This window comes from Lipophrys pholis (assembly GCF_963383615.2).
Source record: "Lipophrys pholis genome assembly, chromosome: 2".
In the NCBI taxonomy this organism is placed as follows: Eukaryota; Metazoa; Chordata; class Actinopteri; order Blenniiformes; family Blenniidae; genus Lipophrys; species Lipophrys pholis.
This window is the reverse complement of record NC_137636.1, coordinates 7,439,351-7,456,491: the sequence shown is the minus strand read 5'-3', so window position 1 is coordinate 7,456,491 and position 17,141 is coordinate 7,439,351. Positions and strand designations below refer to the sequence as shown.

Genomic DNA, 17,141 nt, shown 5'->3' with positions numbered 1-17,141 from the left:
GACTGCATTTTATCACCTGGGCACCAACTCACCAGCGTCCATATCCATCGCTCTCTCAGCCGGAGCTACATTTAGCCGGTGATCCAAAAGGTTGTGTCCCCGAGTGTCGCAGTGTAATTCAGACTGCCCGGTTGTAATGTGGAATGTAAATAAGTCAGCACCAAGATCAGCACTTCTTTCCCACCAATAAGGCTCTTGTAGCGCCTCCGTCATAATTCCAAGTAGTAAAAAAATAAAAATAAAAACCCTGCAGGACATCGAAATGTGTTACGGGCACAGAATGTAAAAAAAACGAAGCAGGCCAAACTCTTTGCCAGTAATTTTTATTTTGAGATATTTTGTAGAACAGGGGAACCAATGATTACAAAAAAAGTCCATAATTGTTCTACATGCTACACCTTAACCTAATTCGTCATGCTTGCCTGGAAAAAGTACATAGAAATTTAACAAAAGATGTACAATTAAAACTGACGTACATTATACTCACCATTGACTTTACTTTGAATGTACCTTTCTTTTGCCTCCATGCACGCGTTTGTTTCTTTTAACATTACACATTGATAAAAAAACGAAACAAAAAAAAACAAATTAAGACTTTTAGGCGCTTCTTTAAACCATAATGGAGTTTTTTCCGCTAAAGACAGAATGCACCTATAAATAAAAAAAAACAAACAAAAACAAAAATGATATCCATTAGAACAAAATTGATGGAAAATGGAAAGCCTCAACTTGTTGTAAAACAGAACACATGAATTTTCATCCTACCTTTGAACAAAAGGAACACTTGCACACTTGTATAGTGCCGAAATGAAAATGGAAGTCTGCCCAACTCCTCGATCTTCAATAATCACATTGAAATAACACATTTTTGATAAAATAAATATCGCACATCTGCTAGAAATAAATAATGATTACTGAAAAACCTCACCGTGTTTTAAATGCTCAAGTGAGACCGATTCCGTCTACGCGACCACTTCATTTCATGGCATGAGGATGGTCATGTGTGTAAAGCACTAGTGCGGCTTCGAGTGTCTCTCGCGGCTGTTACCTTGAGGTAGATAACACATTTACATTAACGCCTACGATAATGGTTGCTGCTGGCATCATGTGTCAGATTTACAGTATGAATGGGTTATCAAGGAAGCTTTCTTCGGGGGGGAAAAAAAAATGTTAGAAAGTAAAAAAAGAAACCCCATACACCTCCCCCCTTTTATTCTTTTTTTTTTTTTTTTAGTTTTCCTTGTATCCCATTCCAGGAAAGGCTGCTGAAAGCTCTTTGAAAGCTCCCAGCATTGTTAGTGTCTACCATCCTCCTCTTTGTCACATTAAAAACAGCCAAACCTCCACCTTTTTAATCCTTCTCGTGCCGTTCCTTGCTCGCTCTCTCTGCTACTTCACCCCCTGCTCTCCTTTCATCTACAGTACGTAAGTATGCAAGTGACATGCCAGTTTAGCAATGAGGGCGTAGACATTAACCCATGAAGGCCTGGTGATCAAGGCTCAGAGTGATGACCAAAACTCTTTAAATAGAATAACTCACCCTTCTCAACTCTTAAAAAATAAAAAGTACTATAATAATAATAATAAAAAAAGGTATGAAATGATTCAAGTACAATAATATACCGTATTATTAAAAGAAAATGTAAAAAATAAAAGAGCCTAGAATTTGCACTGTGAGGGAGGATGACGATATTGGCTTAATTAAGATGCTTGAAGATGCTGCTGTACGTTTTGTGGGCGATTTGTGGGGAGCATTTGACAGCGCAGGGGGTGAGGGTCGCCTGGATGGATTTTAGAGGCAAGTCATCGGCGCCGTCGAAGCCGGGCAGGGCCAGAGAGTCCAGCTGCATGTTGAGCACGATCTCGGTGCTGCTGTCGAGGAAGCTCTCGTCCAGCTCTCTCACCACGGACAGCTCCGTCTCCGGGCCGGCCGCCGGCTCCGTGACGCACTCTTCCTTGCGGCTGAACAAGCGGTCCAGGTAGCTGGTGTAAGTGCTCTCCTTCTGGAAGTGGTCCTCCTTGCGAATGTCCCAGCAGGCTTCGTCGATCAGACAGCCGCTCTCCCCGCCGCTCTCCCCGCAGCCGAAGCTCTCCCAGGGGTGGGCGGGCCACACGCAGTCCCCGACGACCGCCAGGCCTCCGCCGCCCAACTGCGCCAGGTTCACCAGGCACTTCTCCTCCTTCTCCTGGCTGATGGATTTGGACATGGAGCTGGACCGCGGAGCCTCCAGCTGGGAGACGGAGGAGTTGAGCTCGTTCAGGAGGCCCACCTCACTGAGGAGGGTCACCTCCTGGCAGGGCTCCGGCTGCAGGCTCAGTTTGATGGTGCTCGCGATGAAGGAGTCAAAGTCGAAGCCCTGGTTCTGCTGGCTCGGAGGCTTCTCCGTCTGGTGCTTCTCCTGAACTTTGTCCTTCTCCACCGGACTCTGGGTCTTCTCCGCCTCCTTGAGTGCAATCTGAGCCTTCACCAGCCCGTTCTTCTCGCACTTGCTCTTGGCCTTGCGGTCCGCCTTCTCCTTGCTCTGCTGCTCCTTCCAGTTGGAGAGGTCGATGATGAGCTTGGGTTCGTAGTAGTGGTTGACTTCGCTGTCCCTCCAGATGAGGTTGTCCAGGTAGGAGGAGGACACTGCCTTGTAGTTACAGGTGTGGCTACACTGCTGGTCACAGTATTTGTTCTCGTGGTGGTCTTCCTCCCACGATCGCTCTGCTGGGAACAGACCAGAGTAGTCGAAGGACGGCTCATCCATCAACTTCTCCCGATCTCCATCAGCATATTTACGAGGGTCCACCTGAGAAACAATGGTTGAAAAAAACTCATTAATACTTCAAGCATAAAACAAAGTCTCTGAGCTGAGGTTTTCTGCGGGCAGCAAAAAAAGGGAAAGACTTTTAACCAAACTTTGAAAGAAGTTATTTGTTGAAACTCACCTGGACCTCCTCCTCATCTGTTACATCAGACAATGCCCTCGGGTCGACCTGAACCTCATCTGGATCATGTGTGCTGTGCAAGTGCCAGTCAGCTTCCGACAGCTGACTCTCATGATACCTAAGAGAAATTAAAATAACACTTCAGAATTCACACATAACGACATAAAACCTGAGGTTACAGGCTTTTTTTTTTGACGGAAACATAATATGTAAAGCTGTTTTTTTATTAATCAGTCACATTCAAATTGCTTAGCTCACAACAACTACACAAAAAACTGGCGTGAACAAGGAATTGTTCTCAGCTATGTCAGAGACGAATCGAACTAAAGCAATAAGTGAAGGAAAGCACCTGTCCCAGGTGTGGCTGTGGCTCTGGTCCATGAGCAGGATATCATCTACTTCATCCTCAATGTGGAAGGGGTGCAGAGAGATCGGCTCGTCCAGGGGGAAGGAGTAGTCGGCCATATAGGGGTGTGCCAGGGCCTCTTCTGCAGTCAGACGATCCATGGGGTTAAAGGTCAGGATCTTCTCAAGGAAGTCCAGGGCTGCAAGAGGAACAACAAAGATGTTCATACGCGGGCCGTGAGCCGTGACTACTCTGCCTTCAGTTTGCGTCGAGCGGAGCACTCACCCTGCGGACTGACGTCAGGCAGCAGCTTGGCCAAAGGCGTGTGAGGCTTGGTCATGTCGTTGCGGATGAAGACGGGGATGACGCTGTGGAGCTCCTGTCGGTCTTCTTCTCGCAGGACAGGGATGGACTCCAGGATCAGCTGCATCTGCTCCAGTTCGTGGGCTCCTAAAAACAGGGAGAGAAAAACAAACACTGAGTACTGTCTTAGTCGTGCAGGTGTTGAAAAGTTGTATAACTTCTCTGAATGACTCTAGCGAACTCGAGCACGGTGGATCATGGGAACAGAGATGTTTGTGTGTGTTAGAACCGCCTTGAGCTGAGCACAAGGCAAACAGTCGGTCTCTTGTGGCTCCAGCTGGATTTCAGAGAGGTGCAATGAGGACAATAAAAGCAGAGTGGCTCTGGTTAGTACCATGTCTGGTCTGAACAGACAGGCACTGGCAGCAAAAAAATATACACCCCATATTAAGACCAAAGTTTCACATTTAATTCAAGTCACTGGAGCCACTTTAAAGACTGCCTGCCGGCATGATTACACAGTGAGTCAGACGTGTGAAAGTGAGTCAACATTTACCTGCAAACAGGGTTTTCCCTGTGAGCATTTCGGCGAAGATGCACCCAGCAGCCCACATGTCGATGGCTTTGGTGTAGTTGTTTGGAGAGAGCAGCAGGCGAGGGGATCTGTACCACTTTGTGACCAGACCTTCAGAGAGATGGCCCTGTGATAATAGGAGACCACAGACGCGTTAGAATCTAAGGGTGCAACAAAGTGTGACTCAACCTCATCTTTTCCGACAAGCCACCTCTTTCTTGTTCATTCATGGACTGTCCCTACTCAGTGAAAGTGATTGTGAGCCTGCCGACGCTGACCGCGAGAGATGTGACTAGTATAACTTCATGTACGGTTTCCATGTTTAAGATTGGAGAGACGCTCGCTCATCTGTGCTAAAGTTGGTGGGCGCCACACTTATTTCCTTCATAGATGTACCCTGTGCCGCTCCCGTATGCAGCATAGTATAGAGACAAAAGACCGATGAAATGCGGGAGATCAGACACGTGCAGGCTCTGTCAGCAGTCTGAGAGCGAGATAATCCCCCAACTCCGACTGCCACATCAGTGACACCAAGCTGCACTTCGCTTTCCAACAGCACTGGACCGGTCACGGGGATAGGTGGACACTGAACACAAAGGAAACTGACCTCTGAGTGTGAGCACACACAGTGGGACAGTGGGGGAGGGGAGGAGGTAAAACAACACCCGTGCTGCCATTTCTCTCTCCTACAGGTCAGATTTAGTTTGGTGGGCCCAAAATGGTCAGCACGCCACTGAGTGAGGCTCCGCTTTCTCTCCTAATTTAGCTGCAACTACTTGATTTCATGTTATCCTTCCAGTGTATCACTGCTCCGCAGGCCCTTGTTGTGATGGGCCTGTAAATGCCAGTGTAGACTCTGGATGTAATGCCTTCCGATTATCAGCTAATCTGTCTGAGAGAAGCTTGCAAGAGGTGAAGGGGACTGAGAAAGTACTAGTGTACAGACAGAGCTCTCCCCAGTAGTGATGCAGACCTATGTGACGGGTTGTTTCGGGAGAAATGCAGCCAGCTCTACAGAGCATTTTGACAGAGAAGTAAATCGGGTTAGCTCCGATGACTGTCGCGTCGTTGCGTAAGGACAATTCTGTGTGCGCGATGGACTCTGAACTAAAAAGGAGCAGATTAAAGTTTGACTGCCAGCCAAGGGCATAAAGTGCACTGGGTAAACAGCCCAGCTCGACTCCCTTACCAATTCCTAACTAGGCCAACTTGCAACAAGTACTAGCATTTTGATATTACATATCTTAATTCCTCTGGCAGCATTTGGTGAACTACCTGACACAGATCAGACCGACATTTCATGACTCGGAACAGGTTTTGTTATGACGTCAGTCTGCGGTTCGTCAACCTGAGGCAGCGCCAACCGAAGGAACCAGGAAAGGTGGTTGTAGGTTTAGACATCTCGTCACTGAGGGATGACGAGAGTTTCAGTGCAGCCGGCACCATTTTTATCTGGTGGATCGTGACAGTACTGGATACTTCTTGTAGCTGGTGAAATAAACTCTTTCCAGATGCGGCAGAATGAGTTCAACGTCTCAGAAATTCATCATGCTGTAAGGGTACAGTCCACTGATCCTGTGATGTCTGGTGCCAGACAGACTTGCTGCTGGCTTAACAACTGGGTCAAATATTTGTGTATGTGCATGTTACTGCCGTTGTGGTTTGGAGCCGTGTATTGTGTTGGAGGCCTGTGTGGCAGGAAGGACCTCTGAACTCATTTTCGTATAACATTCCTGAAAGCTTCACAGTCATTATCTCTACAGCATCTCAAATTACTGAATTTCACAGAGCAGCAGGCAGGCAGGCAGGCACACAGCCCCTACATTCAAGTACACACCCGCTGAACTCGCCTGACCTACTGGAACTCCATCTTACGCACATAGAAATTATTTCAAAGTCTCGAAAAGGTTTGCTTTTCCACTTCTAGTGTTCAGAAATATAAATACATCACTGGGGAAAACACTTTATTTTGTGGGTGTGATATCCAAACGGAACACAACTTCTTACACTATGTTACTCTAACAAGCCGTTTTAATTTTCCAATTATCATAGCTGAAGCTGTAGAATTAAATCAATGCAGTCCGTCGTATCTGCCGCCTTCTTATTTTTTCCTTTCTGTGGCGGGCCACAACTGGAAATGAGCTCTGGCTTTAGCACGGCTTCAAATAAAGCCGAGAGCAAGGCTCCCACAACAAGACAAAGAGCTGGCAGGGAAAAGGAAGGGAATCAGGGCTGGAGACGCCGGATGAGCGCACGTGAATTCTTGTCATTCTTGAGTGTGGGCCACCACAAGGGCCGATCAAGAAGTTCACACGGGCAGAAACGGCTTGCCTTCCTCAAAAACGGTGAAAGCACAGATGCGGGTAGTTGCGCCTCAAACACGGCCACACAGGAATAATAAAAGCCTCCAGGGTACTATGAGGTGATTCCATTTATTAAAAGAAGCATCACAAAATGACCTCAAAGGACAAATATTTCACGTATGTGTCACGAGACCTCATACAACACAGGCAAAACTTAAGTTCACTTGAAAAGAGCACCTCTTAATTTAGAAACTGTTATTCAAATAGCATGCACTCAGTCACCCAGCTGCTCACCCTTCCTGATAGGGGGTAGTTGTGAAAGCATATTTGCCCCCAGTGTTTCTCCCATAATGCCCGGCCCAACAATGAAACCACGTGCTGCTTTAACGCCTCCACACTCCATTGAGCACCAATGTGGGGGTGATGGGTTCATTTCTACACAGGCCTCATTTGAGAGACACACACACACACAATCCGACACCAGCAGCTTTTCATTACCCACATCCTGCATGTTTCCCCATGAGGTAAAAAAAAAAAAGAAAAGGTGCTTATACTGAGGGAAAACATCAGCAAAGCAAACCCACTTAAAAAAGCGAGGTGTGTAAAGTGCAGGCACGTTCACTTCTCATCCACTGTGAGCCCTCACCTTCCTCTTCCTGTTGCATAGAGACTTATTGTCTCTGAAGATATGACTCACATGAGAAAACACGAGTCAGCCCTAGAAGTGACTAGACAACTCAGAGTACTGTAACTGCCTATTTCGAGAACACCAAACAATAAAGGACTGGGCGTACGCGTGTCTCGGAGTGATGTGGCAGGAGGCTGGCTGTGTGAGGAATATGAATGAGGCCGCACTAACGAGAGGCATCATATCACGCGAGTCCACTTCAGGCCGTCGGATGACTAATCTCTGACACGTGTGAGCATCTGACTGCTCCCCTGCTTTAAGATCCAGTAGCTACGCAGAGGAGAACGGACAGACGCCCCAACACAGATTTCCTCGCTGCACCCTGCCATATGGCCGGTGGCTGGAATTCTCCCGTCCCTTTATCAAGGTGACAGAGACAGACAACGGCACCAAGAGCTTTCCACCTGGCGACAATTAGACAGGGTGATGCATGCTCTTCTCCTGCAACCAGCCTACTTTATTGCTGCCATTATACTCCCTCAAACAAATTACAACTTTTATAGAGTGCCTTAAAATGTCTGTTGACACATCAGTGTCTACCTTTTGATGCCTGGGTTGACCAAAGTTTGCTAACTATGACAAACAAGGATGAAGTCAGCAACAGTCCTTTTGTGAGAACCTTTTTTTTTTTTTGCACAAATGATATGGGTGGGGAGAAATTTTTTTTCACGTAGAGAAGAAAAACAAGCACACCGATATAAATAAATTCTATATATTTTAACGCAGCATATCTGTGACCGATCTGTTGCAGCCTGAAGTCATCCACTCCACCATTCCAAACATCTGTTTCGCGCATTTCTAAAAGTATTTCCATTTTCTTTTTCCTGAAAGAGGTTTCAACGTCATATTTACTTTGTCACATTATAATGAACCGACTGATTTGTATACTTTCACTTGGGGCAAGGCTAGTTCTTACTTCCAGTTGTGTACATAAAGACATAATGGGAGAGAAAGAAAAAGTTTCCCACTGTTCTGTTTTCCAACCTCCTGAGACGGGAAACAGATGCGTTACGTAAAGGAACCACATATTGCAGTGTTTACTTCCTGTTGCGAAGACCGGCTTCACCCTGGGGAGTGACGCATTTCAGGGCCATAAACATCTCGTGAGAACACCAGGACATTCAACTTATCAAAATGTTACATCTGATAACCCCCCCCCCGAGTGTTTAAATCTGCCACAAACACCAAGATGATGGGAGCAGCCAATCAGATCTCTGTCTTACCTTGTGAGAGTAGTGAGGGTCCATGATGCGTGCCAGCCCAAAGTCGCCAATCTTGAGTACCAAGTCCTCAGTGTTGACGAAGAGGTTGGCAGGCTTGAGGTCCCGGTGCAGCACATTGGCAGAGTGGATGTACTTAAGGCCCCTGAGGAGCTGGTACATGAAGAGTCGAGCATGGCCTTCTGACAAAAGGCCTCTCTCCAGCAGCTGACACAAGTCTGTCTCCATGTATTCTTGCACAATGTAGACCGAGTTGACCTCCGTCAGGGACACCACGTCCTCCGTTAACCTGCGACCATTTGGACCCAACGTCTCGAACACCTGGACACACCGAGAGGGAAAACGTCTGCTTCAGAGAGCTGCTCCAAGTGACGTGTGGTCACAAAGCTTCTCTTTTAAAATCCAGGTGCTGCAATACGCAGGGCCCATCCTTGACTCACCTTAACAATGTTGTCATGGTCAAGGCGTCGGATGATCTTGATTTCCCGCAGGGCATGCTTCACACTCTGTGGGTCGGTCAAGATAATCTTCTTCACAGCTACACGCTTGTCACAGTCGGTGTCAACTGCTGAGAACACCAAGCCGTTCCCCCCATAGCCCAGAGGCTTCAAGTCCATGTAACGAGAACCCAGGTCGAAGCCATGGATGTTCATCAGGGACTCAAATTTTTCTGCCATGATGATTGTTTTTATTTTTTTGCCTTCACGCCAAGCTTCTGCTAGGTCTAACCTTTGTTCTAGACCCGACTTTAACACCAACAGAAGAGTCTGACTATTCCTTCGATGCTTGAGAGGCTGAACTAACTAACCCCTGTATAGACGACCACCAAATCCCCCTGTATAGCCGTCACTGTCAAATGCGGGGCACAAATGTGTAATCCAACTTCCCTTCCATTTTGAAAAAGGCCAAATGAAACGCACAAATTCTGTGTATGTGAATCTTAGATCAGAGTAAACTAGTGTCGGCAGACTGCAATGGAATGAAGTGGAGGCCAATTGATAAGCACTGAGTTTGGGTTAAACTATAAAAGCATGTAGTTGCATCCTCACAGTGCAGATACATTCAGTGTATGACTGGTCCTGAGCAGCTTCATATTAAATGTGCCTTAACACACTAAATTCTTCTTCTTTTTTTTTTTTTAATCCAGATCCTGTTTGAATTTTTTTTGTTTTGTTTTTGTATTAAGTCACCTGATCTACAAAACTGAAATGAGTCTGGCCTTCAAGTCTTTAAAGTAAGCTTTCACCCTCAATGATCAGGTGGCTCAAGCTCGCCACAGTCGCAATCAAAACTATCCTCCATTTTATTTGGATGTAACCTGAAAGACAAGAGAAAAATAAACAGGACATCAAAATATGTGACGTTAAAGATCCCATAATATACACCTTTTGCAACAATTTCAAATAGGTGTCAGAGGTCCAACAACATTGTATTCAAAGTATATTTCAACAAATCTAAAAGTCCCTCCCCTGAGAACAGGATGTTTGTTATCTGTCCAAGAAAAGAGCTTTCCAGTGTTATAGATTAAGCGGTTTCCCTGTTAACTGGTGATCTTTTAACATGCCTTCTTGTCAACAACAGATGTAATAAACCAGACAGAAATCCGTAGCTGTCCTTACAAGTGGTGTTTAACAGCATTTACAAATACATTTCCGAGTGTCGTACTCTTTGACAGTCTTATTTTAATATATGCAGGAACTATGGACACCAAAGGAACTCTGTCACTATTTAACAGGGGAACCAGTTAATCTGAAACACCTGTACCATGTGCTAATGTTTGAAGTGGATTTATCACCACAAACAGGAATCTGACCAGGAAAGAGACTCCTGAAGATGGCGAGTTAAAAATATTGTGCGTCTGAATATGTTAAGTTTGTGTTGTTACAGTTACTACCAAGTAGCTAATACTAGCTCCTGTTAGCTGTTAGTTTTCCATATTATACTCAATTTAATCACTGTATCAGTCAGACAAAGCTCCACTACCAGAGGGGGGTGGTTATTTCCCTGGGTGACATCACTAAGGGGAAAAACTCGCCTGTACGAGCTCACATTCGCTAAAAAGTAGAACAAGCAAGTGAAGGAGATGACAAGACTCTTTCACTTCTGGGGCCTCGTAATACTGTCAGAAAAGCCATTATAAAGTGAATTTTGAGATCCTTTAAGGGCAAAGTTACAATAACTCGCTATGGAGGCTTCCGTAAAATGTGAGCAGTAGAACAGTCCAGCAGTGTCATTGTTTTCCAGGTTAGTCTTTCCACTAAAGGTTATTTGAGAGTAAATGAGAGAGAGATCCCGCCCTGATTAATGTGTGTATGTGGGGGTTTCCACCTACAACAACAACCTGTCTTCATCACCGGCTTTAGTGTAAACGAGGAGTCATTGAACAAGCCCCTCCCCCCTCCCCCTCCTCCTCCCGCTTCAGGCTCGCTGGTCCGGTTTCCAGGTATCGGTGAAATTACGTTAACCTAACAGAGACCTGGCCAACAACATCATCCACACACAAAAACACACGTTCACATATCAAAACGTCTTCATTTAGTTCAATCTGAACCCGAGTGTCTCGTTTTTCTGGCCTTCGCCAGTCTGTGGCTCAGAGAGAGGAGAAGAAAAAAAAAAAAAAAAAAAAAACCCAGAATGGAAGCATGACGGCGGGCAGCCCCTCACAGACCAACCCGCTCTTCATTTATCACAAAACACCAAACATCCACATCAACCAAATGGGGGGAAAACACACGCGATCGGTTCAATTCGCCGCCAGCTTCGCGAGTATCTTAAAAACCCGGTGTTGAGGAGAAATCCGCCGATAGCGCGAACAAAGGAGCCGTTGTTGGCGGAGCCTTTCTGACTACGTGGTACAGCGGCACAAAGCCGACGACGGAGAAACCGCCAGCGGGACGACACACATCGACGCCGGGCGGATTACTTACTGTTCTCATTCGTGTCATCGGATCGGTAAAATGTAAAAAAATAAAAAATAAAAAAAACCCAATCAAGCCCAGGTGAGGTCTGAGTGCGCTCCGCTCCCGGAGCTCTGCGGATCTGTTGCAATCGCCATTTGGGCTGCCAGAGCTACCGAAGGCGGGTGTGACGTCACAAGGACGCCTTCACTGGCTGCCGGAAAAAGAGCTTTTCATGAATGGCAGGGTTATTTACTGCCATGCTGAGAGTTCGGTGTATAATATTAGATTTATATATATATATATATATAGGGGCACAAATGTACATATATATATATTTTGATCATTGTGAAGCAGAATTCCCCAAGCGTTCGACTGTTAACCCACTAATAGGGAACGCTGAGCTGGGTTTATACTGTCATGAGACAGGTTAGTTTTACCCCACTAATGATGTGTTGTTGCAATGGTGATCCTATATATATATATATATATATATATATATATATATTGTGAAAGAACATTGAGTCAAATGTCCATTTTTTATCATTTACTTATTTGCACTGATATAAATGACTTAAAGTTGTACTTATATGCTATCTTTTTTTTTGTTCTGACCTGCTCAAGACCAAAGAGGGCTGTTTGTTCCCTTTCTCATAAATTGAGTTTGACACCCATGTGTAAGTGGGTGTCAAATTGTCAAGTGTTTCTTCCTCTGTGACTCTTATGTCAAAGAGCTTCCTGGAACTAATGTCTTACAATGCTCCTTACACCAATCCAGTGACATGTGTCCAACTTTGTTTTTGTTGTGCAACTATTTGTGGTCTTTTTAAGTTACTTTGCAATTCTGTTTGCTCATTTTGTGGACATGGCATTTTTTCATTTGTCATTTTCTTCACGATTTTGCTCATTTATGTCCATTCATTAAAAAAAGTTGGGTGTTTGTTTTATGGGCTTTTATTAATTTTTTTTATGACTAATTTAGTGGTCTACATTTTGTTGAGTTAGTTTTGTAATCTTGTGGTCATAACTCTTTCTTGGTGGCTTTTCAAATTCTCAAGGTTATTTTGTTGAACCCCACACTTTTTACCATCTTAATCAGTCAGACTATTTATATTTATTAGGTCTTTTTGTGGTGGTTTTTATTGTATTTGTGTTTCCAGTAGTCGTGGCTAGTTTCTGCTGTCTGTATGTAAATTATTTACGTACTGGGTCTTTTTTTTTTTTGCTGACAACTAACATTGCATTTGATATTTGACAATAACTGCCCTAACAGGTTCTTTAAAACCAATACCTACCTGTTTTCTCATTGGCATGACTTCGGAATATTTTAAGCCACAAAAGGTTGTCAATAAAAGAAGGGAGCTATGGGGTTATTTTTGAATGTATGTATGGATAAAGGAATATATCAGCATCAATAGATAATAATAGACTGATATCGATAACTCAATTAGTTTAAAAAAGGGAAAAAAAGAAAGAATCGTAGCAGAGATGACGCTTTCTCAGTATAGAAGTCTATGCTCCGAGCCGTCACTGAACGCAGCAGGAGTCATTCAAAACATTAGTTTGAGCCGGGGAGATCACGCGACAGCGGCACATTCAAAACACAAAGTACACAACTTTACAGAGTTCACAACTTTACAAGAAAACATTTCCCCGCAGTGAAGCAGGTCACCAGCTTTATGTCTTTCGCCATAACGCAATTAAAAAGTGAGGTAAAAGAAAAGAAAGAAATCCCAGTATAAACAAGCCTTAACAGACAGGCAATATATTCCACTGTCATAGTGATCTAAAAAGAGTCAGGTACACTCAGTACCAAGTGTCATTAAGCTTTTAAAAGTGAAAGCCCCATCCAGGGTACTGACTGAAATAAAGAGCTATTTGTGACAATTTACGTCCAAAGTTTCAGATCAAGTTGATCTCCCTGCGCACTATCTTTGTAAATGCTATATTCCCCAAGTCTCCTGCCTGCCACCAGGTGCCCAGGGTGCACCTATCATGTTTTATTAGCCATCAGAAAAAACGCAGATTGCTATAAAATGCACATTGCTGTCGTTACAGGGAGTCGGTTTACCTTAATTTTAGACCTTGGTGATTATATTCCAGCATTTATTGACTGTTTCAGGAGCAGTCTGTTCTCACCCTTCTCTCACTGTTTGTCCCTCACTTGAAGATAAGCTGTTGTTTCAGGATTGGTGCATTCGGCTACTTGTTCTCCCAATTTTTTCTATTTCCCCTCTTTGATGGGGAATTAAGGTTGCTTTTCGGATTATGGCACGTTGCATGGCATTAGTCGTGCCAGTGAGTAAAAAAAAACCCAAAAAACAATCCCCGTGGACAGGTCACTCACTGCGGCTTGCAGGTTTAGAAAGCCCATCTGGCGCGGAGCTGCATGCGCAGGGTGTTTTCTCTCTTTACGATCCGCCCTCCTCACATCACATCTCCACGCAGCGTACACATCCAAAATAAACTGTGTGTGCAGGTCGGTCCTTCTGACTGCGGATGTGGTCCTCTCCCTTTCCCCTGGCTGCTGTGAATGGATGGATGGATGGATGCAGCAGCATCAGAGCCGCAGCAGCCTACATCAGCATCCGCAGGCAGACCATGTGGGAGCCCATGTGAGAGCCGGGAATGCAGATGCTGCTCACGGGCCGGGATGGGCTCTGCGATGGTGAGCATCAGGCTGCAACTGCATGCGGACCCAGCGTGATGCGACAGAGCCCGGGTCTCGCTCTCTCTCTCTCTCTCTCTCTCTCTCTCTCTCTCTCTCTCTCTCTACGTCGGTTTCCCCAAAGCCCAAAGACAAGAAGTTATGTAACGCCGTTGTACTGCATCATATGCATTGTTGTTGTCTTGATCCTTCAGAGCTTTACTCTAATAATACTAAAGTAATGAAGTAGATGTCCACCCATCAATAATTTATGATTAACAACGATGTCTATTTTTTTGAATAATCAAATCATTTTAAACTGATAATTGATCAGTCTATATCTTAACAATGTTGCAAAGTATTCAACTCAAGGTAAAAAAAAAAAGAAGTATTATTGAGCACATTTTAATACATTCAAGCCAGTGTAAAAACACATTTATGTTCAATGATAATTGGTTTTGTATGGCTTTATACAGACCAAATCACACATATTGAACATATTTTAGTGCGTTTTCCCTAAAGCCCTTCACATTGTCAAATTCACCCACTCACACGCCAACGGAGGCGGCTGCCATGTATGGTGCTTTCATAACCTGTGTAGATTCTCCACATGCATTGAGAGCAGTTTGGGGTTGAGAATCTTTCTGAAGGACATTTTGACACATGGGCTGGCAGGGAATTGAACTTATAACATTCCGACAGAGAGACGACCCACTCTAACAAACAAGCCACAGCAACTGTGAGGATTCCCGCTGGGATTATTCTATTCTATTCTATTGTATTCTATTCTATTCTATTCTATTCTATTCTATTCTATTCTATTCTATTCTATTCTATTCTATTCTATTCATGCTTCAAAAGTCTCCAGATTGGGTAAAATCCTGGCTTTACTTCTGCAAAATATGTTCTACAAGCCATTGAGCACCACGGTCCTAATATATATAATTTTCAAAAAAGTGCGAGGAAAATTACTTGCCAACAGAATTGTATGTATTTTAAAAGCAAGGCATTCCACAATCATGTATTTTTAGTTCATCCATGATAAATTCAAAGTTGAAAACATCAATCAGGTAAAGTGACTGACAAGAAAAGATGCTTTGCCAACATGACCATACATAACAGTTTGATCATGTTATATATGGTTGCCATCAGTGTACATTTAGTTTGGATAAAACAGGACGGAATGCTGAAGTTACCAGAAATGGTCACTTGCCCACTAAAAGGGTTAAATAACTCATAATGGCAAAAGGAATCACATAAGAGACAACTTAATGGTAACTGTAGCACATTTTAATCTCAAAACACGTCCTCTCCAAGGTCAGAGGTGGAGGCAGCAGCTTCACCTTCTTTGCCCTGAGGCACGTTCACTTGAGAAGATGTTTTGAGATGATTTTCAACATATGGCTTCCTGCTGAGAGCTGAACTGGAGCTCCTCCATCCAGCCAAGAGACCTGACATTGCCCACATATCAGGACGGAGGAGGCACGGTCTAAAATGCCCCATGACCCTTTTACCTCATTATCAATATGAGCCCAATGTTCTCACTGATTGCTTGTTATAAAAGCTAATGATTAAAATTCTGATTAATGGCAGATTAATAGTTCTTTGCTTTGTGAAAGAACCCCACGAACTCCATAGCATTCATGTTTACATATTTTGGGATAAATTATTACATTTTCTTCATATTTCTATTTCAAACAGTGAGTCTAAAAACACATCATTACAGTCTGATCTGCATGCCTACTATGTCACATCATGACGCAGACATTAAGTCTTAAACCAATAAAATAATTCCGCCACTTGTCATCACAAACATCGATTGTATTATGATCAGTAGCTCGTAAACACATCAGGTTGCGGACATGCTGTTCACCTCTGATTGTGGTGTCACTCTTTTTTGGAGCCTCTGAGTTTCTCAGCTCTCCAGATGACCTTTACGTCTCAATACAACACAAGATTTAACACCAGAGTCTTTTCATGTTTCACCTTCTTTTGTCTACCTTTAAATAGAAAATACTTAAGTCTGTCAACTCAACATCACTCTCATCCAATACCGGCTCGTTCCCTTTTAAACTCAAAGGTCTTCAGGTCACTTACCGGGGCTGACATTCTCCTGAATGGACCGGAGCAACATGGTGGAGAAGTTAGTAGTCCATTGAAGAGGAAAAATACTGTATATCCAACACTGTGGCACCAAATATGAGGCAGATGAGGAGATTCAGTGCAGTCCACCTTCTGTGTTTGTGTGGGTATCTCAATGTAAACCCAGAGCCTTGGTGGTGTGTTATCCTACTCCATGTGCCTCTGGTTGTGAGGTGGAGCTCCACGGAAAGTTAATATAGGCTGGAGCAGTGAGGGGAGGAGACTGCTCCGAGTTTGGCCCCGTCAGTGTGTCAGACTCACTACAGTCCACTGGCACAACGTCTCCCGGTCTCACTGTGACACTGTTAGTTTCTCTCTCTCTCTCTCTCTCTCTCTCTCTCTTTTTTTTTTTAACACTTCTCTTATTTGCAGATCTCTTTTTGTGTTGTGTAAGAACAAACAGAGATCATCTTGTCTAGCTGATATAGAGTCTGACATTTCTGCTATACCCTTGTGAGCCCAGATTTAGCTTTAATAATCTTTATATGTCAGACTAAATCAAAATGTGGGATTTTGAGAAAAAAAAAAAATCCTTCAAAACATATTCTAATAACATGAAAATAAACACTTACATAATGTATTTTTTATTACATTATTGTTCAGTTTTCACCTTCAGTTTGCAAAGAACACATGTCGGAGTTTACACTTTCTCAATCTCGGGGCTCCATTGTTTATTAGAATAGACGAAACCAATGAGGGCTTAATGATATTGTGCTTTATAAATGTCAGAGGGGTTACTGCTAATTTCTCCGGAGAACAGCAGTCGCATGTTTACCTTCTGCTGCACCAACAGGATTTTTCCTCCTTGGAAAAAAACCCAACGTGAGCTCTCTCTTCATAGATTTTCAAAGAGACGTCTTCCTGCTGTCTTCTGATGAGATCACTTTTGTCATATGGTGGATTTTGGCGCCTACATTGGCTGCCGTGTTTGCATTGTAAGGAAATGTGTATTTGTTTGATATCCAAACCAGACTGCTGCAGGGTTGGGACCATCTGTATGTTATCAAAATATTGCATATATGAGGACATGAGGGTGAGATTGTTGGTTGGAGTTGGAGTCTGACTACATATTCTTGTGCCCGCCCTCGTGACA

General features: G+C 44.0%; 1 protein-coding gene across 2 annotated transcripts; it reads right to left on the bottom strand.

The window, feature by feature from the left end:
• Positions 1-318: 318 nt before the first annotated feature.
• Positions 319-16,320, bottom strand: mapk6 (mitogen-activated protein kinase 6). Of its 2 annotated transcripts, none has more exons than XM_080458388.1 (8): positions 16,004-16,320; positions 8,803-9,680; positions 8,366-8,683; positions 4,134-4,278; positions 3,560-3,724; positions 3,278-3,473; positions 2,929-3,046; positions 319-2,789 (listed from the first exon to the last, which is right to left on the bottom strand). In XM_080458388.1, exons 2-8 carry the CDS (start codon positions 9,037-9,039, stop codon positions 1,698-1,700), a joined length of 2,271 nt encoding a protein of 756 aa, XP_080314514.1. In that variant the 5' UTR covers positions 9,040-9,680; positions 16,004-16,320; the 3' UTR covers positions 319-1,697. The 2 variants fall into 2 exon arrangements, with proteins under 2 accessions (XP_080314514.1, XP_080314513.1); XM_080458387.1 differs by lacking the exon at positions 16,004-16,320 and adding an exon at positions 11,290-11,436.
• Between the last annotated feature and the right edge of the window lie 821 nt (positions 16,321-17,141).

Excerpts from the sequence above, each read along its gene's own strand:
- mapk6 (XM_080458388.1), bottom strand. The coding sequence starts at position 9,039 with ATGGCAGAAAAATTTGAGTCCCTGATGAACATCCATGGCTTCGACCTG. Across the intron at positions 3,474-3,559 it reads GCCTGACGTCAGTCCGCAGG|CCCTGGACTTCCTTGAGAAG; the intron begins GTGAGTGCTCCG and ends TTCCTCTTGCAG. Across the intron at positions 3,047-3,277 it reads CACAGCCACACCTGGGACAG|GTATCATGAGAGTCAGCTGT; the intron begins GTGCTTTCCTTC and ends AATTTCTCTTAG.